Source organism: Diceros bicornis, chromosome 35 (assembly GCF_020826845.1).
Source record: "Diceros bicornis minor isolate mBicDic1 chromosome 35, mDicBic1.mat.cur, whole genome shotgun sequence".
NCBI classification, from domain to species: domain Eukaryota; kingdom Metazoa; phylum Chordata; class Mammalia; order Perissodactyla; family Rhinocerotidae; genus Diceros; species Diceros bicornis.
The window spans coordinates 24841502-24864190 of NC_080774.1; the positions used below are offsets into that span (position 1 = coordinate 24841502).

The window sequence follows — 22689 nt, forward strand, 5'->3', positions numbered from 1 at the left end:
ACTTGACCAGGCAAGAACAAGCTGCTAATTGCCCAAGAGCCACACACCCAAGGAAGTATAAACACAATTTTCTTAGTTTTAGCAGTCTTCCTTAAAGAAAATTTACCAAGCTTCCCAAAGCAATCTATTTGGGCATTACTAATATGGACACTAACTTTTAGTGATCAGTATTCAAGTAGAAAGCAAATGAATCTGAGTATAAGCCCCAAACAATAGTGGTTAAAATCCTCATCCAGTTTCTTTCTGCAGAAATCCCACGCAGAAGTAGCTACACATTCTGATAACATTCTGACATTACAGAAGAGTTTCACATAAGTCACTTACAGGAAGAGATGAAAGGAGAAATATTCTTTACCTTTGTAAGCTGAATTCAATTCACAAGAATAAGAAGCTCAAATTTTATAAAAAATCCAAAGTTTTATTTCTTTGTTAATCGTCAAAGCACTCTAGGAGGGGCCCAGTACCTCACCTGTGTGTGTGCCTGGCTCTTCCTAAAGGTGAATGTCCAGGGAGCAGTGTTCAGGTTGGGTCTGCCTTTGACCTTCCTCTCCCAGTCCCCACCCTCTACCCACCCACTAGCATTGGCCCATCAGGCTTTCAGATGGTTGCTGACTGACCTGATATTTCATTCTACTGAGTCACATGACTTTTCTGAAAGGATTAGAAAGCTTTTAAAAATAGATCACGATGGGGTAATGGCATCCATAGTAGTTAGCCAGGGCAATGGTGAACTAACAACACAAGGGCACATAGCATACACCCCCCCCAACCCCCATTCATGAGGTTTGTTGCTAAAGGGGCAGCATTTAGAACAGTTCTTAGGGCAGGGTCAGGATTCAAACCAGATCCTGCAGAGTTGATAAGCAGGACTTAGCACCCGGATTCACCCAAGCATCTCTAATGGTGGCTGATTTGATGTAAAGATTTTCTTCTATTGAAAGAACTTATTTGAAACTAAGAACATGAGAATGGGGGAAAAAAACAGGAAAGCTTGTTTTCTATTGATCTGGCCAATGGAATAAAAATAAAACTTGGCTTTTAAATGTGTTTACACAACTGATAAAAGCAATGCAAAACGTTAAGTAAGCAGGTAGATAAATACTAGAAGGAAACTTAGAATCATTTCTAGGGTGGTGGCATTACATCTTCAGTAGGGCTTTCTGGTTTCTTATTGAAATGAAGATGGTTACCATGACATTTAGAAAATACACATCTTGATCTAAAGTTGGTATCTAAAGGAGGTATCTTTTAGTAGCTACCCCCACCCTCATTACGTACATCAATCATAAGCAGTTTTTAGCGCTTATTGTGTGCCTGCTACTTTTCTAAGCACTTGACATGAATTTTCTGATTTATTCCCCACAGAAATCCTACCAGGCAGATATTATTCCACCTGCATTTTACAGAGGAAAAGGTTGAGATTCAGAGAAGCTAAGTATATGCTGAAGGTCACACACGTTAAGTGGTAGAGTGGGGGATCCTAAACCAGGCAGTGGGGCTCAACAGCACCTTATCCTCTCCACTGCTTCTCTTGAGAGGACAAGGGAAGGTACACAACCCCTCCCAGCAGCTCTGTCACTCAGTGTTGAGTCTGTCTCTATCCTGTGGGATCACTGGGAACCCTGAGCCAAACTGCTACCTCTGTGGGCAGGCTCCCCCTAAGCCAGCCTCCTCTCATTGCACCTCTTCCTGAATCAAAGGCCCTGCCCACAAATTTCTGTTAAAGGTTCCAATTGTGAAATGACTGGCTCCTTATCTAGCTTAAGTTCCCACCATGAGCAAGGGCCCTGAATCACAATTTTTCAAGATGACTTAAAATTGGAACAGGTAGGAAAGAGCAGTCAGAAGACTATCTATGGTATTGCCAGCCAGCCCCCTCTAAGAACCTCCAGTTAGCTAGGTGTTTTGGTCAGCTGAAACATTAAGATTGTATAATAATTTTTTTTTTTTCGTGGAGAAGATTGGCTCTGAGCTAACATCTGTTGCCAATTTTTCTCTTTTTGCTTGAGGGAGATCGTCCCTGAGCTAACATCTGTGCCAATCTTCCTCTATTTTGTATGTGGCACGCCTGCCACAGCATGGCTTGATGAGCAGTGTGTAGGTCTGCGCCCAGGATCCGAACCCACAAATCCTGGGCCACTGAAGTGGAGCACGCGATCTTAACCACGATGCCACCAGTCTGGCCCCTGATTTTTCATACCATAATCCTGCCTTCCCCAATATAAATAGGCATTCCTATTTTTATACTAGCTCAAGAAGTTTGTAGCTAAATGTGTCACTGAAATACCACCTGTTAGAGATTACTACTCAACTCAGTTTATGAAAGCTGTCTATTAAGTTATCAAATGAGATCTTCGTATAGACAAAACTGACCATCTGACTCCTGACTTCAACCTAGGATTTAAATCACAGTACTCTTTCCTCAGAGGCTTGACTTCAGGTCTCACAACTGATTCCCTCCCAGAAGGCTAGGAGGATTACTCAAATCAGTCCACTTCAGTCGCTTGTATATTTTCTTAATGGTTTTAAAGCAAGGACATAAATATGGCTGTACCACTGTGACCAACTGCCCATCGACCACAAATTAGGGAGGCCTCCTTTAAAAATCCCTCTAGACACTGATGACTAAAAAGATGCCAATTCATAACTGGTCGAGGCAATGAAGAACACATATGGAATCAATCTCAGATAATCCAAAACCTACTTTTTAGCTGGGAGATTTAATAAGCACGATTAACACTGGTATCAAGCTGAATGTTCTGAGTATTCTCTGCTTTCATTCCCTGTCCACCTGCAGGTAACAGCATTCAATAAAGAGTCAGTGGCAAAATACAGGGGCAAAGGAGGAACAGCACAAAGTACGTACACTCTGTGATCTCAAGATCAGTATGTTCATCTGAAGGAAAAAACATGGATCTGAATAGTGGGATAGTCCAAAGCATTTCTATTTTGTATTTCAAGCGGAAGATGTTATTCTATTAGTGATACTACACCTCAAGAACTGGTGAACAAGGACCTCTGATGAAGGTAAGAAAAAGTTGAATAAGTCCCAAAGTTTTTCCATTAATAAGCATCACTGCTTTCTATTTCCTAAAATGGTCCTCAAACTTGAATCCGAGTCAGAATTCCCTGAAAGACTTTTTAAATGCAAATAGCTGGGTGCTACCCCTAGAGTTTGATTCAATACCTCTGAGATGGGGCCTGAGATTTTGTATTTCTAACAAGTTAACAAGTGATGCTAAATGCTAGTTTAGGGACCACGCTTTGAGAACTACTGTCTAAACCACTTTTAATCCATGACTTTGAGGTGAAACTCCACTCTACAACCTCCAAAAGTCCTTCAACATAACCCAATCACTTTATAAATGCACATGTAAATACCACCAAAACATAGCTGTTGGTCTTAGGAATCTGGCCTGGCAAAATAGACCTGAGTGGGTTTATAAATTAAGGGCGCAAGACCATCAGGATAACAGGTGCATATGATAAACTCACTTATAACCATCCCAACGAATTATCACTGAGGCTTAAGGATAGGCCTGAAAGTACCCAATGTGACTAATGAGTTCCTGAGACATTCACGGAAGCACAACAGACACCACCTGAACCCTGAGGGGTAACTATGCATCTGAGTTGCTTGACAACATCAACACCATCTATCAAGTTCTCCAAGGAAGACTAAAGCCTGCTACTTAAGGTATGATCAGTGGACCAGTAGTATGGGCACCACCTGGGAGTTGGTTAAACAGCCAAATTTTCAAGCCCAGCCCTGACATACAATCAGAATTCACACTTTACCAAGATTCATAGGTGATACCCAGACACATTAACGTTTGAGAAGCAAGGTGGACTAAAGGATGTCCTAACACACAGGGAAACTCTGGTATGTTACCCTGAAAAGCAGTCAGCCAAACATCTGGATTCCTCCACCTTCATGGAAAAAACTCGAATTCTGAACTATTAACACTATCCCATCTAAAACTGAATGCTAAACTAAGAAGGGTCAAAGGTTAAGAAGCCCTCTCATCTGGCCAATTTTTTTTTTTACTTTGTAGTCAACATCTCACATTTACAAAAGTTCTCACAAAATACATCACTTATAAAAATCACTGATGATAATTTTCTTCTACTGCTTCTCAACTTTCTAGCCTGTGAACTTGAAGTGGCAGAACCATTACTAAATGCTGTATTTATCCCAATAGTTTGATCTCAGTATGTAGATAGGGAGAAGGATGGCGGCTCAAATATTACTCCAGTTGTGGAACCAACAGACCACTTATAATAGTGCTCAGAATAGAGAGTTGTTTCAAGCTTTCTTCAAAAGGAGAAAGGCTTAGTTTGCTTCAAGTCCCATACACTGTAAATTACTAGAGTGTTGAAAAACACACATATGAAAGCACCACCCTAACACTGCCTAAATATTATCCTAAAGCTGTCATTAATTAAATCCTCTTGAATGGAATAGAAAGTAAACCTATTTCCAACTAAATTTGGTAGAGAAGACCATTAAATCTAAGCTCCACTGTCATTAACCTAAAAAATGTTTTTCTTAACCATTTCTTTAAGACGCAATTATCTAAGTATGGCAGAATTCTGGGGCTGGACTGCCAAAAATGGGCAATATTGAGCTTCTTAATCTTTACTGTAGACATAGATAAGTACTACCCTAAGACAGACCAATAATATTTTCCTAAAAATGACTTACGCATAAAGATAGATATGCATAAAGGTGAAACATACATACCATTCTCTAATCAGCATGTGAAAGTGATTGAAAAGTCTCTCTGCCTGGACTCCACAAAGTAGAGTACCAGTCAGAACTTTTATTCAAAAAGTACTGGAAGATTTGAAATCACATAAGCTTATAGAAGCAGTTCAAATCAGTTTCCCTTCATTTAATAAGCTTTTCTCCATTCAGAATTCACCTGTCAACACTTTAAATAATGAATTTAAGTTGTGAAACACTACTCCAGCACTCTCAGGTGAGAGAAACTACACTTGGGAAGAACAAATCTGAATGAAGAAGTACAATACTTTCTATCAACTCACATTCTATTATGCCAAAACAGATTGTGTTAAGAAAGCAATTAACCAAGAACCCTTTTACACCTGAAAATACTTTTCCTGTAGAGAGCTTTTTTTTTTTTTTTAAAGATTTTATTTATTTATTTTTCCCCCAAAGCCCCAGCAGATAGTTGTATGTCATAGCTGCACATCCCTCTAGTTGCCGTATGTGGGACGCGGCCTCAGCATGGCCGGAGAAGCGGTGCGTCGGTGCACGCCCGGGATCCGAACCCGGGCCGCCAGCAGCGGAGCGCGTGCACTTAACCGCTAAGCCACGGGGCCGGCCCGAGAGCTTTTTTTAAATGCTAAAAATGGATATTACTTTGATATCCATTTGGATAATACTTTGGCATTGGATGAATAATACTTTGATAGCATTTGATACTTTACCACGTAGGTAAGAGCAGTGGCACAAGTACATAAACAAGGCCTGACTTGAAAATATTAACCATTCAGTACCCCGGGAAGCCAGGGACAATAACCACATTAGAGTCCCTGACTGAGTCCATATTCAGGAAATACAGATATGGCCTAACTAGAACATAACCCTTCCCATCAACATTCCTATTTTATCTACTCCAGCCCAGTACATTTCAGGGAACCAGAAATGAATTCACAGCTCACCAAGTCCTGTCAACCTCTTCAGAAACATTCAGTAGCCAACAACATACCGAAGCAATAGCTTCAATAAATATATGACCTTGAGGTGATTTGCACCCCCGCTGGAAAGAGCAGGTATCTAGATGAGCAGTTTAAAATCACCACAAGTTTTCAGCTAGGGAAAATATGATTGAAGTTTTACTTTTGTGAGTCCACATCCAATTTGCAACGGGAAATAAAAAACAATTAAAAAATCTGGTTACCCTAGCTAAGCACACCAAAGAGCATTCCTTTGGGGAGTTTACCTTTCAAGGAAACATCAATACAGGAGACATTGATTCTGTAAGGCATCTCAAAGCTGGAATCCTTACCGCACAGCACGTGAGTCAATAAGACACCAGTTACATAGCTGTTACAGAATCTGTGTGCTAACATATATTGATCCCCAAATTCATATGGAATCTGAGCCAATATTCTCTTCACCTGAAGGCTACTTAGAAGCAAATTCTAGTTTAAACTCTGGGTATTCACTTTCAGAAAAAGGTTCAAAGCAATGCTTTACTAAATCCTAGTTAATATTTAGTCCATACAGTGAGCCAAAAGTAAGACTACCACTTGAGATGAAACTAATGAAATACCTACACAATGTTGTTACTAACCTCCCCATCTGTAAAGAAACACTATTTCATTAGTAACAAAGCCTACTTTTGTATATCGATGGGGGGATTTGGAGGCCGGTTGTTTCTTCAGGTCAAGGAAAGCATCTCCATTTTCTGTTTCAACCACACTTCTTCTATCCATGGCTCCTTGGTCTACAATTCTTTGCACCTGGAAGATAAATCGGCACAAAACTGTCACGGAAAACAATAAATTTTCAGAAGTCTTGACTGCTTAAGAAAGTGAAACCCTTACCTCTTAAAATGACTACCTTTAAAAAACAAACCCTCGCTCAACAATAATGCTATAAACCAGAACCCACTTGGAAATAGAACCACTGGTACTTAGTTATCTCTTACAGTAAAATGCTCTAAGCATCAACAGGGTAAGGAAGGCAGAAGTGGAAGGTGCCCAAATCAGGGTACAGCCTTTAAACAGCTTTAATACGAAAAGAAACCAAGATTAGTCGCTGCCACGCATAGGGGCCGTTCAGGCAGTAGTGGGGAAGTTTCCCGGGGTGGGGGCAGGTAGAAGACCCGCTGGGGATCCGGGAAGTCGAGCTGTGGTAAAGTGCCTGTCACTTGCCAATGGACGGCGCCAGCTGCCCCTTGTTATCCGGGGGCCAGGGACTGGGGACCGAGCCCGAGCGCCCCTCGCCCAGGCAGCCGCACCTGTGGCCATGTCAGGAGCGCCCGTAGCAAAGAAGGGGCGAGTGCTGGCTTCAGTTCCGAAACTCAGCTTCCCCGGGCCGCGACCCCAACCCCCGGCCTCTCGCACAGGCCCCGGCCCAGCGGCCTTCTTCGGAGGAAGGGCGGGGACGGTACTCACGGAGAGGAGGCAGGTCGGAGGGAGCGCGGAGGCCGAATCCCCCGGCCCGGGCGCTCCCAGCTGGAGCCGGCGCAGGCCCGCCGCCGTCCGCCCCAGCCCGGCGGCTAGGGCCCCGCCAGCCCGCCCGCTGCCTGCCGGCCTCGCGCCCCTGCCCAGCCCCGCGCGCGCCCAGGCGCTCGCGCTCACGCACGCGACCCCGGGAGCAGCGCGCCCCTGTCCCTCCTCTCCCTGCGGGCCCTGGAGCGCGGTGTCCCGGCCCCCGCCGCCAGGCCCTTACTCGGTGCCTCTGCCGCCGCTCCCCTCCCCGCCACCCGCGCCGGTCCGAGGGCTGCTCCGCGCGGCCTCCGTTCTCGCCCCCCCGACCCGCTCGAGCTGTCTCTCATCAGCCGCCGTAACCGCAGCCCAGCCCTCTGCCCCTCCTTCCCGGCCCCCTCCCCCTTAATGACTCCCCTCCACGCACCCCGGCCCCAGCGCCGCCTGCGCCGCCGCGCGCCCGGATGTGAGGTGGCCGCCGCGGTGCCGGACGGAAAAGAGAAACATCGCGGCGCGCTCCCCGGGCGCCAGCCCCTGCGTGCGCCCAGCGGCGGGGAGGCGGAGGCGGGGAAGAGGTGGCGGCGGCGGGGAGGAGGCCAGGGCGGGGCCAGCGGAAGCCCTCCCCGGTGCGCGCAGGCGGTCGCCGTGGGCAGCCCCGGGGAGCACGCCGCGCTCCCACGCGCGCTTCGGGGCGGGGCGCAACGGGGCGGGCGGTGCTTGCACCCCGCAACCCCCGCTCGGCAGCGCTTCTGGTAAGGTGGCGGTAGCCGCCAAGTGGGCCGGGGTCCGCGGCCTCCTGCGACCGGGGAGCGCGTCGACCGCTGCGTTTCCACGGTTCGCGTCGGCGGAGAACCTTGGGGCCCTGGCAGTGGGAATCTGAGTTAGGCGAACCTAGCGGCTTTTGAGCCTTCCGGGTGTGGGCTCGAACCTAGTAGTGGTGTGTAATCTTGGCCAGAGCTCTGACTTCTCTGAGGTTCGGTCTTCTTTTTTCTCAAATGGCCTCTCTATAAATTTACGAGGAATAGACGAGATTACGCGTTGCTGCATTAATAAGCAAATTTGCCGCGATTGTTTTTGATTGAGCTGAGGGCGACTGACAAATTCATTGAAAAGTTCTTTCCCGCCCATAATCTGAATCTTGAGCCTGCACGAGAAGGGGCAGTTCTAGTGTGTTTGGGTGAAAATGAGCTGGCGAATGGCAAGCGCTTAGTACATAGTGCCGAGACTGGCTGACGGGGGCACAGAAATGCAAATATAATTTCCCTACTCTAAGCGATGAAAGTAACTGCTGCTCCGGGGAGGAGCGGTCAGGAAGGGTTTGGCGGGGATCACAGGTGAGCCCGGTCTCCAGGAATATCACGTACCCCAGTTTCTGCCCCGTAGGACCGCCCAGGGTTGGTGTGAAATGACACATGGGCGTGGAGGGAAACGTAATTTTCCTCGCTAAAGAATAGCGAAGACTACATTTCTTTGAAGGGGCCTACTTTCTTTGAGCTTCACTTTCCTCACTTGTGAAATGAGGGGATTGGGCAGTAAGTGATCACTAACTTCCCTTCCTATGAGTGTTGGCACTAGAGAAAACAATAATGAAAACGTTTTTCTCTTTGTGATATTGAATACGATGTGTCTCTTACAAACTATCTTTTCTCTGCAGGCAAGAGACAGAGGGAAGTGTTTGCAAGTGGGGCTGAGTTTGCATTGCCGCTCTACCACACCCTACAGGATGTGGAGAATTAGGCCATTTATCCTTAGCCTTGGTTTTCTCATCTGTAAAATTTAGAAGATAACCCACTCAGGGCTGTTGACAAGGTTAAAATAGGATAAGGTAGGCAAAAAGTTTTATACAACCTCCATAAAGCTGTTTTTTTGTTTTTTTTAAGCCTATACAGAGACACATTGTAGGTGGTCAAACAATGGTCATTTTTATTATTTTTAAAACCAAGCTGCTATTAGAATCCAGGTTCTTCCTGATACTAGGGAAATGGTTTAATCTTCTTGTCATTATGGAATAGTGGAGAAGGCCCATTCTTTGAAGCTCTTAAATCCTGGCTCTGCTGCTTACTATGAAACCTGAGCCAGTCATTTCACCTTTCTGGACCTGTTTACTCATCTGCCAAAAGGGATAGCAGTACCTCCTTTTCAGACTTGTGGGAGGAGTTACAGATAACATTAAAAACAGTGTTTTGGCTATCTATTGCTGTGTAACAAACCACTCCCAAACTCAGTGGCTTAACTCAACATTTATTTTGCCTCTGAATGTGCAATTTGGGCCTGTTCTAGTTGAGACACTGGTCTCTGCTCCATTTAGCATCAGCTGGGGCGCTGGAAGGCTGCGGGCTAGGATCATCTAATCACTCACTTTACTCACCTGTTTGGTGGTTAATGGTGGCTGTCAACTGGGACCACTGGAGCTGTTGGCTGGAACACACATGGCCTCTCTGTGGCCTGAGCTTCCTTACAACCTGGTGGCTAGAGAGAATGAGAGGGCCAGACAGTTGCTGAATTGTTTTTTTTCTAACTATGCTTCCAAGTCACTCAGTGTCTATTCTGCCACATTCTGTTCCTTAGATAGGAGTTACTAAGGCTGGCCTATATTCAAGGGGAGGGGACTTAGATTCCACCTTTATATGAGAGGAGTGTCAAAGAATTTGTGGGCATATTTTTAAATTACCACAAGCCACACACGAAATCTGCTCAAGGTACTGTAGCTAGCATGATAGAGGCCTCACCTGGAGCTAATGTCCTCTATCCTTGTTAGGAGAACGATCCTAGTTAGGACATACTTTTCCACCAGGCTCTTCTCTTGTAGAACCTTGGTCTCAACTCACTTCTTACCTCTCAGAGTCTCAATTTATCCTTGTGAAAGAATAAAACAATTATTACCTAGGAATAAAGGTAATAATTTACTAAGGGAGGGCGTCTAAAAATTTCTTTCACCTCTGCCAAGCAAAAGCTAGATGCTTGCAAATCCTTGTTTCATTGTAGCTTTTGAATGTTACTCTCCTTGGCAGGAATGATAATTTGTAATTCTAAATGCCCCTTTTTGCAACTAGTAATGAAATTTCAAATATCAGAATGGGAAACCCCTTTGACAGAGTGAGAGAGAAATGACTTATTCTAGTTCTTTACTAAATATAAGATCTTGGTTTACGTTCAAAATGTTTGTTCCAAGTTTGGCATAAGGAGACTCAAAGGTTTAGTCATTTGGGGGAAATTAGTAGTTCAAGAACAGTAGAGAAGCAAATGAAAGTATTAGAAACCTAGAAATTTTGAGAGCAGCCTCATCTCAGAAATTGAATTGCCCTGTGCCTCTCTAAATGAGCTTTTTCCTACTCAGTTTTTCTTGCTCCAAGGGTAATCCCTAGTTCCAAGAAAATAGGATTTGAACAGTTTCACATTGTGTCATCATGTACTCAGGTTAAGGACTATAAAGGAGTTATTAAGGGATTTCCGGAAGACCACACAGCAAATTATTTGCAGAGCGTAGACCCCTTCTGACACTTGTACATCTTTGATTTTATATATGGGAAGTACTTAAAATAGAGCCTGACACCACATAAGTGCTGCTGCACTAGCTGTTGTTATTCTATACTGTTATCTTCCAATGTTTCTTGACAGGACTAATTATTTTCATTATAACTCAAATGGAAATGCCTTTTATCTTTTTCTAAATTAGTCAAAGCTGACGGTGGTAAATGCACGTGACAGGAAGAAAGCATCAGCAAATTATCTAGAAAGCATGCTTATTGATTTATCATTGTGGATCTGTCATAATTTATATAAATGTACATAATTTATATAAAAGTACTTAAAGACTAATTTTACAATAAGCAAGTATGACAGTGTTAATTAGGGCTTTGAAACTCACTAAATTTTTTTTTTTTTTTTTTGTGAGGAGATCAGCCCTGTGCTAACATCTGCCAATCCTCCTCTTTTTTTGCTGAGGAAGACTGGCCCTGGGCTAACATCCGTGCCCATCTTCCTCCACTTTATATGGGACGCCGCCACCGCATAGCTTGCCAAGCAGTGCGTCGGTGCATGCCCGGGTCTGAACTGGCAAACCTCAGGCCGCTGCAGCAGAACGCGAGCACTTAACCACTTGTGCCACCAGGCCAGCCCCACTAAATTGTTTTAAAACTACTTGGCCACATAACTTCAGAAAAGAGTTGTCCGTAAAAGACTGGCTCCCGTGTCCCACTAAAGTGGAACTTCTTTTACACATTTTTTAAATTATAAAATTAACATATGTAGAAAATGAGCAGAAATGCAAATTACCTATGATTCTAATTCTGAGACACCCAAGTTATTTTTCCTCATGTTTTTAAAAATCTTTCAAGCATTTACATACATAATACTAGCCTTTGTTCTCTCCACCAGAAATCTCACATGCTTTCAAATGTTTTACAAAGCACCGGAGAAAAGCATATAAAAATGCCCCACCGATCCTCCCCCATCCTTATTTTTAAAATGATCAGTAAAAAGAGGAGGATTGGCATGGATGTTAGCTTAGGGCTGATCTTCCTCACAAAAATAAAACATAAATTAAAAAAAATTAAAATGATCAGAATGGACCTAAATTTAAAATTTTAACAACTATTTACTGACAGTTAGTGCTTGTTAATTACATGTTAACAGAAGAATTAAGAAAGACATCAGCCTGGGATAATTTTAATTTGGGGGTTGCAGAACGAGGCGTCCCCACCCCTACCCCCCAACTCCGTTCAGATTGACAACGTCTCTGGGCCACGCATGCGCGCGCCCTACTCCTTGGGGGCCGGCTCCAAGAGCCACAGAAGCTCACGCGGGAGCCTGGAGGTGGAGAAAGGAGGGTCTTAGCGCCGGCCTCCAGACGGAACCTCATTCCTAGAGTGTGACTCGGGGATCCGCTTTGAAACAGCTTCCACTCCTCTAAGAGTAGCAGTAGGAAGCTGAGCTCTGAGAGAAGCAAGTGGGCCAAGGAGGCAAAGAACCCTAGCTGGGGCTGCACAGTGCGTGCATCCACACACCTCAGGACCAACTTGCAATGCGCGCGCTTCTAGGCGGCCAGAGGTAGGCGTGTCACCTGCCGGACTGAGACTGCGCGAACTGCAGGGTCGCTGGCGAGGCGTCTCTCACGGACGCCGTGTCGCCGTGGAGACGGGGGCGGGGCTGGCGCGAGACCTGCGTCAGGAGGCGCGGGAAGGCGCTGAGGCGCGCATCGGCGGTGCGGGCTTCAGGGGGTCTGTGCCGCTCCGCCTGCTCCCGCCGAGAGTTCTCTGAGGCGCCGGGACGAAGGGCTCGGCTTCTCCAGCTATGAGCCCGGGTCCGATCGTCTTCAGCCTCTAGCGCCTCGGCCTCTGCGACGGGAGTCCAGCGGCAAGCGCACGTTTCTCCGAGCTGGGCCGAGTGACTCCGCTGTCGGAGCCTCAGATTACTCCTGCTCTAGCAGTGCGGGTGATGTGCCTACCCACGGGGCTGTGGTCCACGAGTGGAGGAGCTGTGAAAAGAGCGCGCCGGACGGCATCCGGACCCCGTCTTCCTCGCCCGCCGCGGCGCTTGCGTCGTCTTTGCTGGGTCCTGCTTCTGGTCGGAGTCTTGGCACCCGGCGCGCCGCATCCTCCCGCGAGTCTAGTGCGCTGCAGGCGGGTGCCGGTGCCCGCGTCCAAGCAAGGCTCATTAGTGTGCGCGGATCCGAGTCAGGGGTTCCTGGATCGTTGCTGCGTGGCCAGGCGAGGGACTACTGTATCCAGATCTCAGGGGCCCCATCTGAGGGGTCAACAGGGCAAACACTGTGAAGCCTCCCGCGCAGTGGGAGATTAGTGCTTTGTTTTTATTTGATGGCAGGCCGTTCAGATTTCTTGTTAACCTCTGTGTAGACGTAGAGTAAATATTTGTTGAATGACCGGTGTTAGGGACCCGAGTACCAGTCCTGGCTCTACCACTTAGCTGGTGATCTTGGGCACTTCGTCTTTAAAATGAAATGGCTACCACCTGTTGGGGTGATTGTATTAAAAAGCAGGTAGTTAATGAGAAGGGCTTAGTACTATACGTGGCACAGAGTACCCGCTCCATAAATGTTATTTTGAATCTGTACGTTTTAGATTGCGTGCTACTCGCCCAAGTGCTATGAAGGATGAGGCTTGGAGGTGTCAGGGACGGCTTCCTGGAAGAAGTAGTTGAAACTTATTCTGGGGCTTAAGATAGAATTTTAGGTATTTCCTTGCTTTTCTTTAGTAGGATCATTCATTGTTAGAAGCTGCAAAATACTGTAGAAACTTCTTTAAGATACTTTTAGGTTTCTGTTTTTCAAAATAGGGTACATAATTTTAAAAGCTTGCAGTGGAAAATAGCCCCTGGGCCCCAGTTATAATTTCCATTCTTCTAGCTGTTTCTCCAGATGTTATTAAAAATTGGAAGTAAATATTGGAAGTAAATACCCTATAAGGGTGATATTTCTTTTTTTTTCATTTCTCTCCTTTATTTAAAAAATTTTTTGTTGTTGAAGTACAGTTAAAATACAATATTTTAGTTTCAGGTGTACAACATAGTAATTCAATATTTATATACATTATGAAATGATCACCATGGCAAGCCTTGGAGCTATGTGTTACCATACAGTTATTACGATATTATTGACTATATATGTTCCCTTAGGTGACATTCCTTGACTTGTTAGTTTTATACATTGTTTACTGTTATTCATGGGAGATAAGTACTTAGCTCACACTTTTCCTTTCCTCGTCTCACCAACGTGGTTATGTGGTAATTTGTTGTTAAATTAATAGTGTTTACATTATATAACAAATATTCACTGCTGAACCAAATAGAGTACTGCAACTCTTCCTTTCTTGTACATTCCATCATTTTTACTTAGAATTAATAATTATCTTATTTTCTTATATGCCTAGTATTCCATGCATAAATCACTAATTTTTTTTTCTTCAACGTTTCTCATATGCCTATCAGTAATTTTTTGCATACTCTCAAAACCATCAGTTTTATCTTTTTCCTGGATACCTTCCTCTTCTGCTCTAATCTGATCTGGTGTCTCTGTGCCTGCTGTACCCACTTCTAATCCAGAGACTTTTTTTTACATCTACCCCAGAATTTGCTTCTTTTTGCTGTTCTCTTGTGTTGAATTCGCTGTTGCCCCATCCCCTTTAATTTTTTTCTTGATTTGCATCCTTGGTTTTTGGAGCACATTTTCCTGTAATAACTACTTCTTTTTCCTCCTCCTCTTCCTCCTCTTTTTCTTCTTCTTTTAACAGCTTTATTGTAATATAATTCACATATGATACAATTCACCCATTTAGTGTTCAAATCAATGGTTTTTAGTATATTCACAGTTATACAACCATCACCATAATCAATTTTAGAACATTTTCTTCACCCAAAAAAGAAACCCTTACCGGTTGGTAGTCACTCCCCATTTTCCTTCAATCCTCCCAACTCTAGACAACCACCAATTTGCCTTCTGACTCTATAGATTTGCCTGTTCTGGACAGGGAAACGGAATCATGATATGTAGTCCTTTGTGATTGGCTTCTTTCACTTAGCATAATGTTTTCAAGTTTCATCCATGTTTTAGCACGTAACTGTACTGCATTTCTTTTTATGGCTGAGTATTTCACTGTATGGATATACCATATTTTGTTTATCCATCCATGAGTTGGTGGACATTTGGGTCTCCACTTTTGGGCTATTACCAATAATACTGCTATGAACATTCATGTGCAAGTTTTTGTATAGACGTTTGTTTTCAGTTCTCTTGGATATTTACCTAGGAGTGAAATTGCTGGATTAAATGGTAACTCTGTACTTATCTTTTTGAGGAACTGCCAGACTGTTTTCCAAAGTGGCTGCACCGTTGGACATTAACACTAGCAGTGTATGAGGGGTTCAGTTTCTCTACATCCTCACCAACACCTGTCATTATCTTTCTTTCTTTTTGATTATGGCCATCCTAATCGGTATCTCATTGTGGTTTGATTGCATTTCCCTGGTGGTTAATGATGTTTAGCATCTTATAATGTGCTTACTGGCCATTTATATATCTTCTTTGGAGAAATGCCTATTCACATCCTTGGTCCATTTTCCAGTTGGGTTGTCTTTTTATTATTGAGCTGTTGGAATTTTTAAAATATAATCTAGATGTAAATCCCTTAGCAGATTTGCAAATATTTTCTCCCATTCAGTGAGTTGTCTTTTCACGTTCTTGGCGGCGTCCTTTGAAGCACAAATTTTTTTTTTGTGTGAGGAAGATCCGCCCTGAGCAAACATCTGCCAATCCTCCTCTTTTTTGCTGAGGAAGACTGGTCCTGGGCTAACATCCCTGCCCATCTTCCTCCACTTTATATGGGACACCGCCACAGCATGGCTTGACAAGCCGTGTGTCGGTATGCGCCGGGGATCCAAACTGGCGAACCCTGGGCTATCGCAGCGGAGCGCGCGCACTTAACCACTTGCGCCACCGGGCCAGCCCTGCACAAATGTTTTTAATTTTGACAATGTCCAGTTTTCCTGTAACTTCTCAAGAAAGGGACACCTTAAGCTTTTTTTCCTTGCATGTTGGAAAGAGTGATCTACCCTGACATTTGGCCTTGGTGCAGGACCTCTCATCTGAGGATTTGCATCCTTCAGTTTTGAGAAACTTTCTTCTTATTTCTTTGCTAATTTATTCCTCTTTCATTCTCTTATCTCTCTTTCTGGAATTCCTGCTAGTTGTATATCTGATCTCCTGGATTGAGCCTCTGATTTTTTAACTTTTTATTTCTTTTTGTCATTTTTCCCCCCTTGCTATTTCTGGGACATTTCTTCAACTTTATCAGCTACTTTCTAATGTTTTGGCTCTCCTATCTGTTTTTTGTTCTTCTTTTATTTTCTTTTAAATAATATCCTCAGTTTATTCTATGAGTATACTATATGTTCTCTTATCTCTCTGAGGATAACTGTCCTCACATATCTAACAACTATGTTGTTGGTTTTGTTTTTCTTCTGTTCCCCGTATTCTCCTTGTTTCCTCCAGAATTTTAAAAAACATTTTGTTATGAAAAACTTCAAGCACATGTAATGTGTACCCATTACCCAGTTTCAAAAATTATCAACTCATAAACTATCTTGTTTCATCCGTACCTCTGCCCACTCTGTCCCAACTGGATTATTTTTGTTTTAATTTTTACTTTGAAATGATAATCAACTCTTACAGAGAAGTTGCAAGAATGATACAGAGAACTCCCATATACCTTTATCTACATTTACCACTTTTTAGCCCCCCACCCCTTTTTTAATCATTTTCTCCATGATGGTTCAAGATGGGGGTTTTCCAACTCTACGGCTTCCTCCACATTTCTCAGTGGGCGTTCTGTGTAAGGATGAGCCCTCCCTTCTCACACATTTATCTGTCTTTCAGTTTATTTCTTTATTATCAGCCTGAACTCATAGATTCCCATTTTATTTAATGTGTTATAATTTATTACTATCCTTAATTACTTTGGTGCTCAAATTTATCATATTTTACCTGTAAATTTTTCTGTATAGTCTGTAAACGATAAGGTGTCCTTTTAAAGGAACAAGCAACACCACTGTCACAACAAAAAATTAGTGATAATAACTCATTAAAACATTTTTAAGTTTAAAAAAATTTAAAGTTTAAATTTCCCTGCTTGTTTCATGTTTTTTGTTTGATAGTTGATTTGTAGTGAGTTTGTTAAAATCAAGATCCAGAATCAAAGTCCATACGTTGTATTTGATATACATCTTAAGTCTCTGTTGATGTATAAGCTTTCTCTTCTTTCCTTTGCAGTTTGTTGAAGGAACTGGGTTGTTTGTCCTGTAAAGTTTCCTACATCGTTGATTTTGCTGATTGCAAAGTCATTTTTATTGTCCCCTGTATTTTTGTAGGTTGGTACTTAGTTCTAGATGAGGCTTGATAACACTTAGATTTAAGTTTTTGGCAGGAATACATCACAGGTGGTGGCACTTCCTCAGATTCCTTTCTTTGTTTGTTTTGGTCTCTTTCTTTCTTATTGGAGGTCATTTCCAAATGTCTTGTGATTCTTGACTGTCCGTTCATACTTAAGTGTCAGCAACTGAGAAATTAATTGGAAGCTCCCAGGGTCAGAGCAGGACTTGTAGGCATGTGAGCTTCTCTCTGGGAGCAAGCCTGCTTTTTCATTGATGGAAGTGGGCACGGGTGTCAGAATCTGGAGGTCTGTTACTTCTTAGCTTCTTCTGAGAAGACTCTTCCAGTCTCCTGACTGGGAGGTACCAGTGTAGCTGCCAGAATTCTAGAAGCATCTTTCGGGGGAGGGAGCTAGATACCCTGCCTGGCAGAGTTGGGGAGGAGACCGGGGGTTCCAAATGCTCACCATATGGCCTTCCATTCAATCCCCTCATTTGTGGCCTGTGGCTTCAATTCTAGGAGGCATTCCTTGTTCCTTCTAGTTCTGAGCTCTTCTGGGATTCTGTTGGCATGCTTCTCTTTGGTATCCCACTCCATAGGTTTTCACTTCCTCAAATCTGTTAGGTCAGTTATTTTCCTCCTTCTACTTTCTTGTTGCAAAAATTTGTGGAAATCTTTCATTTCCTGTGATTTCTTCTCCCATCTCTTGGACCTTATGGTTTGTACCCTTTTATCCTTTATTGTCATCTTAGGAGGTCAATCCATAGGTATAGCTGGGAGCCCACACCTAATAATCTCTGTTTTTCTTGGGCTTTTATATTTGGTTATCATTATGTGTATTCCAACTCAGAAGCAAGCTCATATTCACACACATCCTTACTGAGATGAAACCTATGTCCTAGTCTTTCCAGTATTTATATATATCACCTGTTAGGTTCCAGACATTGTTTTAGATGCTGGAGATATAGTGATGAGAAGGTCAGATATGGCTCCTGTTTTCGTGGAATTTATATTCTAGTGGGGAAGGCAGATATGTGCAAGTAGTTAGAATGTTGGCACAGAGCATATAACAAAAGGGAGTCTTTGGGCCGGCCCAGTGGCTTAGCGGTTAAGTGCGTACGCTCCGCTATTGGCGGCCTGTGGTTCGGATGCCAGGCGCGCACCAACGCACTGCCTCATGCTGAGGCCGCGTCCCACATACAGCAACTAGAAGGATGTGCAACTATGACATACAACTATCTACTGGGGCTTTGGGGAAGAAAAAAAAGGAGGAGGATTGGCAATAGATGTGAGCTCAGAGCCGGTCTTCCTCAGCAAAAAGAGGAGGATTAGCACGGATGTTAGCTCAGGGCGGATCTCCCTCACAAAAAAAAAAAAAGGAGTCTTTGCCCACAGATCACATTCCATAGAATCATTGTAACAAGACATAAACCCAAGGCAGTGACCCATTTATTATAGCAGTATTTCACCAAAAATCCCTGTCTGAATCATTCTTCAATTTATTTACAGAAATAGTCACTAATGGTGACCTTTGTTGTTTGGAGTGTGGTACTGGAAAGACTAGGATGTAGGTTTCATCTCAAAAAGGACTATTTGTTTTATATAGATAAACTCTCTTTTCTGGCTAATTCCTTGTCTGATTTCATTGAAATATCTGACCTTGATTATAAGGGAGACCTTGATTATAAAGGGTGATTTCATTCTTTTAGAATGAATGTCTCATTTCTGAATGCATCACAGTTACTCAAGATAGGACATGTCCACTCTGTTAGCTTTCCTCCACCATGTACTTAAATCTTACTCCTTTGTCTTACTACTTGTATTAGTTTCCAAAGGCTGCTGTGACAAAATGCCACAAACTGGGTGGCTTAAAACAACAGAAATTTATTGTCTGATAGTTCTAGAGGCTAGAAGTCTGAAATCAAGATGTCGACAGGGCCATCGTTTTTTCTGAAGCCTCTGGGGGAGGATCTGTTCCATGCCTTTCTCTTAGCTTCTGATGTTGCCAGCAGTCCTTGGTATTCCTTGACTTGTAGACACATCGCTCCCATTTCTGCTTTCATCATCACATGCTGTTCTCCCTGTGTGTCTGTGTCCACATAGCATTCTCCTCTCTCTGTGTATCTGTCCCTGTGTCTCTTCTCCTCTTTTTGTAGAGACACCAGTCATGTTGGGTTGAGGGCCCACTCTATTCCAGTATGACTTCATCTTAACTTACATCTTAATTATATCTGCAAAGAGTCTATTTCCACATAAGGTCACATTTATAGGTACCAGGGGTTAGGACTTCAGCATATCTTTTTGGGGGACACAATTCAACCCACAACATTGCTATTCTTTGCACTAGGAAATAAATAAAAACTATGTTATTTATTCAGTTCATAATGAATATTATTGGTAGAGATTATCACCAAATGAAAATGAAAACTGTACATAGTAATCTACTACTGATCAAAAACTGCCTGAAGATTCTTATAGGTAACATTGACAACCATAAAAATTAATCTAGGGAAAAAATAAGAAATCTTGCCTGCTACCAGTGTTCCTGTGAAGGGAAGTTTAAGGCCTTAGAGCATCACCTGGACAGGAAGAATGTGCCAGTCATAACATTTTGAGTGTGGCTCATTCTCCTCTCAGTTTGTTTTCTTAGAAAATAACTTTTTGGGGCTCGCCCTGTGTCCAAGTGGTTAAGTTCGGCGTGCTCCACTTCAGCGGCCCAGGTTCGGTTCCCAGGCATGGACCTACACCACTTGTCGGCGGCCATGCCGTGGTGGTGACCCACATACAAAATAGAGGAAGATTGGCACAGATGCTAGCTTAGGGCAAATCTTCCTCAGGCAAAAAGAGGAAGATTGGAAACAGATGTTAGCTCAGGGCGAGTCTTCAGCAAAAAAAAAAGTAACTTAAAAAAAATACAATTAAAGAATTTTTTTTTTTTTTTGGTGAGGAAGGTCAGCCCTGAGCTAACATCCAATGCCAATCCTCCTTTTTTTTTTTTTGCTGAGGAAGACTAGCCCTGGACTAACATCCATGCCCATCTTCCTCAACTTTATATGGCACACCACCACAGCATGGCTTGACAGGCAGTGCGTCGGTGTGCGCCCAGGATCCGAACTGGCAAACCCTGGGCTGCCAAGGCAGAGTGCACACATTTAACTGCTGAGCCACTGGGCTGGCCCCTAAAGAATATTTTATTTTATTTATTATTTTTTTCTTTGTGAGAAGGACCAGCCCTGAGCTAACATCCAATGCCAGTCCTCCTCTTTTTTGCTGAGGAAGACTGGCTCTGGGCTAACATCCGTGCCCATCTTCCTCTACTTTATATGGGACGCTGCCAGAGCATGGCTTAACAAGCTGTGCATCGGTGTGTGCCCGGGATCCGAACTGGTGAACCCCAGGCCGCTGCAGCGGAGCGTGAGCACTTAACCACTTGCGCCACCGCGCCGGCCCCTCCCTAAAGGATATTTTAAATCAGAGACTCCCCACATTCATCTAGTGTTGAATTAAGAAGGAGGGGCTGGAGACTAGGAGCTGGCATGTAGCTGTTTATAAATGTGGCTTCATATAATTTACTCTCTATCTTATTCTCCTTTTTCTTATAGTTAGAAGGGAAGATAAAAAACTTTTTGATTCATGAAGAGTCTGCTCACTAAGAAGAGTATATCATGCCACTGGTTGAATTTCCATCAAAAAGGGATTAAGCAGAGAATGGAGAGAAAGGTTGACTCCAGGTGAGTGATGGGACTTGACAAAAAAATAACTGAAATTATAGTCCATATAAAAGCCTGTGAACACTTTGTGTGTAAAAATAATAAATAATAAAAAAGTAATTTTTTCCTAAATCATGAATGGTGAGATAGGAAGTTTGGGTAAGGATTTTTGTTGATGTTTTGGGTTTCTCATCTAGAGTATAGAGTATAATGCACATTTCATACCTTATGTTACAGTCAAAAACCATTTTGAGGGCCGGCCCTGTGGCTTGGCGGTTAAGTGCGCGTGCTCTGCTGCTGGTGGCCCGGGGTTCGGATCCCGAGCGCGCACAGACGCACCGCTTCTCTGGCCGTGCTGAGGCCGCGTCCCACATACAGCAACTAGAAGGATGTGCAGCTATGACATACAACTATCTACTGGGGCTTTGGGGGATAAAATAAATAAACAAAAATTATAAAAAAAAAAAAAAAAACCATTTTGAGGGGGCCGGCCCAGTGGTGTAGTGGTTAAGCTCATGGGCTCTGCTTTGGTGACCTGGGGTTGGCAGATTCAGATCCCAGGTGAGGACCTACACACCACTCATCAAGCCATGCTGTGGCAGGCGTCCCACATATAAAGTAGAGGAAGACAGGCGCAGATGTTAGCCCAGAGCCAGTCTTCCTCAGCAGAAAGAGGAGGAGTAGCAAGAGATGTTAGCTCAGGGCTAATCTTCTTCACAAAAAACAGAAAAAAAAGACCATTTTGAGTATGTGGAAATATCTGTCACTAAAATTTTGATTTTGAGCAGGAATGAGGATGATTATCCTGAGGTTAGAAGTTATAATATCAAGGCTAGCTGGCTATTGTGTCTTTCCCCTACTTTTGATCATGGTTGCTTTCAGCCTGCATAAAGGTTCTTTTGATTCCAAATAGCAGAATCCAAATCTGGCTAGCCTAGGCAAAAGGAAGGAATTTACAAGAAAGAGACTGCGGTTTACTAACAAACTTCAGATTCACAGGGGTGGGCATATGACTTGGAGCTGGCCAGTCGTGTTTGGTTCAGGGGTGGGTGTGTGACCTCATAGGGCTAATCAGAGGTTTGTCTCTAAACTGAAACAACCATTGAGAGAGAGAGGCCCACCTAATGCTGAGGTTGCTGTGACAGCAGTTGCAATCTCCACCATGCAGAGGCAATAGGGAGCCTGTGCTAGAGGAGAAAGGCAGGTCAGCACATTGAGAGAAGCAGGAAGACCTAACAATCTTGAGACACCATTGCTAGTCCTCAAGGCTCTGGTTCAGAATTCTTCCAAAGTACATGAGCTAGGGAATTACCTCTTTGTGCTGGATATCTTCAATTGAACCCTCCAGATCTGATCTCCATTCATTGGCATCCAGGGCTTCCTGTTGGGTTTGGCCAAGGAGGAGCCCTGGCAGGAGAAAGGAGGGAGGGAGGAGAGTGAGGCTAGACATATTCCCTTGGCTCCCTCCTTGCAAGATGTCTTGGGTTGTCTGTGTCCCTTCACTGAAGCTCATAGCACCTCATATGGCAGCAGACTCTATTTGACTCTCCTTCTGGATCCTGGTAGTTATTCCCTCCCCTTAGGCCTTTGGGCCTAGAGGTGGTACCAGCTTAACTTCTACTAGGTCAGGCTCCTGCATTGTCCCTTGTGGTTCCTCTACACCCACACCTTTGTACATACGCCATCCTCAAATTATCCTATTTTATTTTATTGATGTCTTAATAGTTTATAACATTGTGAAATTTTCATTGTACATTTTTGTGAATCACCATATACATGTCTCCCTTCACCCCTTGTGCCCACCCCCCACCCCCATTGCCCCTGGTAACCACAATACAGTTCTATCTGTCCATGTATTGGTTTATATTCCACATATGAGTGAGATCATACAGTGTTTGTCTTTCTCTTTCTGGCTTA

General features: G+C 43.7%; 2 protein-coding genes across 24 annotated transcripts in view; one reads left to right on the top strand and one right to left on the bottom strand.

Annotated features, from left to right (window-relative positions):
• EIF4ENIF1 (eukaryotic translation initiation factor 4E nuclear import factor 1) overlaps positions 1 to 7626 on the bottom strand; it is a 44277-nt gene extending 36651 nt beyond the window's left edge. For 4 of the 7 annotated variants that reach the window (XM_058531848.1, XM_058531847.1, XM_058531846.1 and 1 more), the window contains exons 1-2: positions 7427 to 7512; positions 6370 to 6492 (exon numbers count right to left, since the gene is read on the bottom strand). In XM_058531848.1, coding sequence (XP_058387831.1) covers positions 6370 to 6465 — 96 coding nt within the window. In that variant the 5' untranslated portion in view covers positions 6466 to 6492; positions 7427 to 7512. Of the gene's footprint in view, positions 1 to 6369; positions 6974 to 7149; positions 7243 to 7426; positions 7513 to 7609 lie in introns of those variants that run through there. The other 3 variants (XM_058531844.1, XM_058531842.1, XM_058531843.1) reach the window with 3 other exon arrangements.
• A 273-nt stretch (positions 7627 to 7899) lies between these two features.
• Positions 7900 to 22689, top strand: part of SFI1 (SFI1 centrin binding protein) — a 98272-nt gene continuing 83482 nt past the window's right edge. For 11 of the 17 annotated variants that reach the window (XM_058531820.1, XM_058531830.1, XM_058531827.1 and 8 more), the window contains exons 1-2: positions 8117 to 9007; positions 20665 to 20793. In XM_058531820.1, the coding sequence (XP_058387803.1) occupies positions 20696 to 20793 (98 nt within the window). In that variant the 5' untranslated portion in view covers positions 8117 to 9007; positions 20665 to 20695. Of the gene's footprint in view, positions 7935 to 8116; positions 9008 to 11106; positions 12232 to 12448; positions 15050 to 20664; positions 20794 to 22689 lie in introns of those variants that run through there. The other 6 variants (XM_058531822.1, XM_058531825.1, XM_058531821.1 and 3 more) reach the window with 6 other exon arrangements.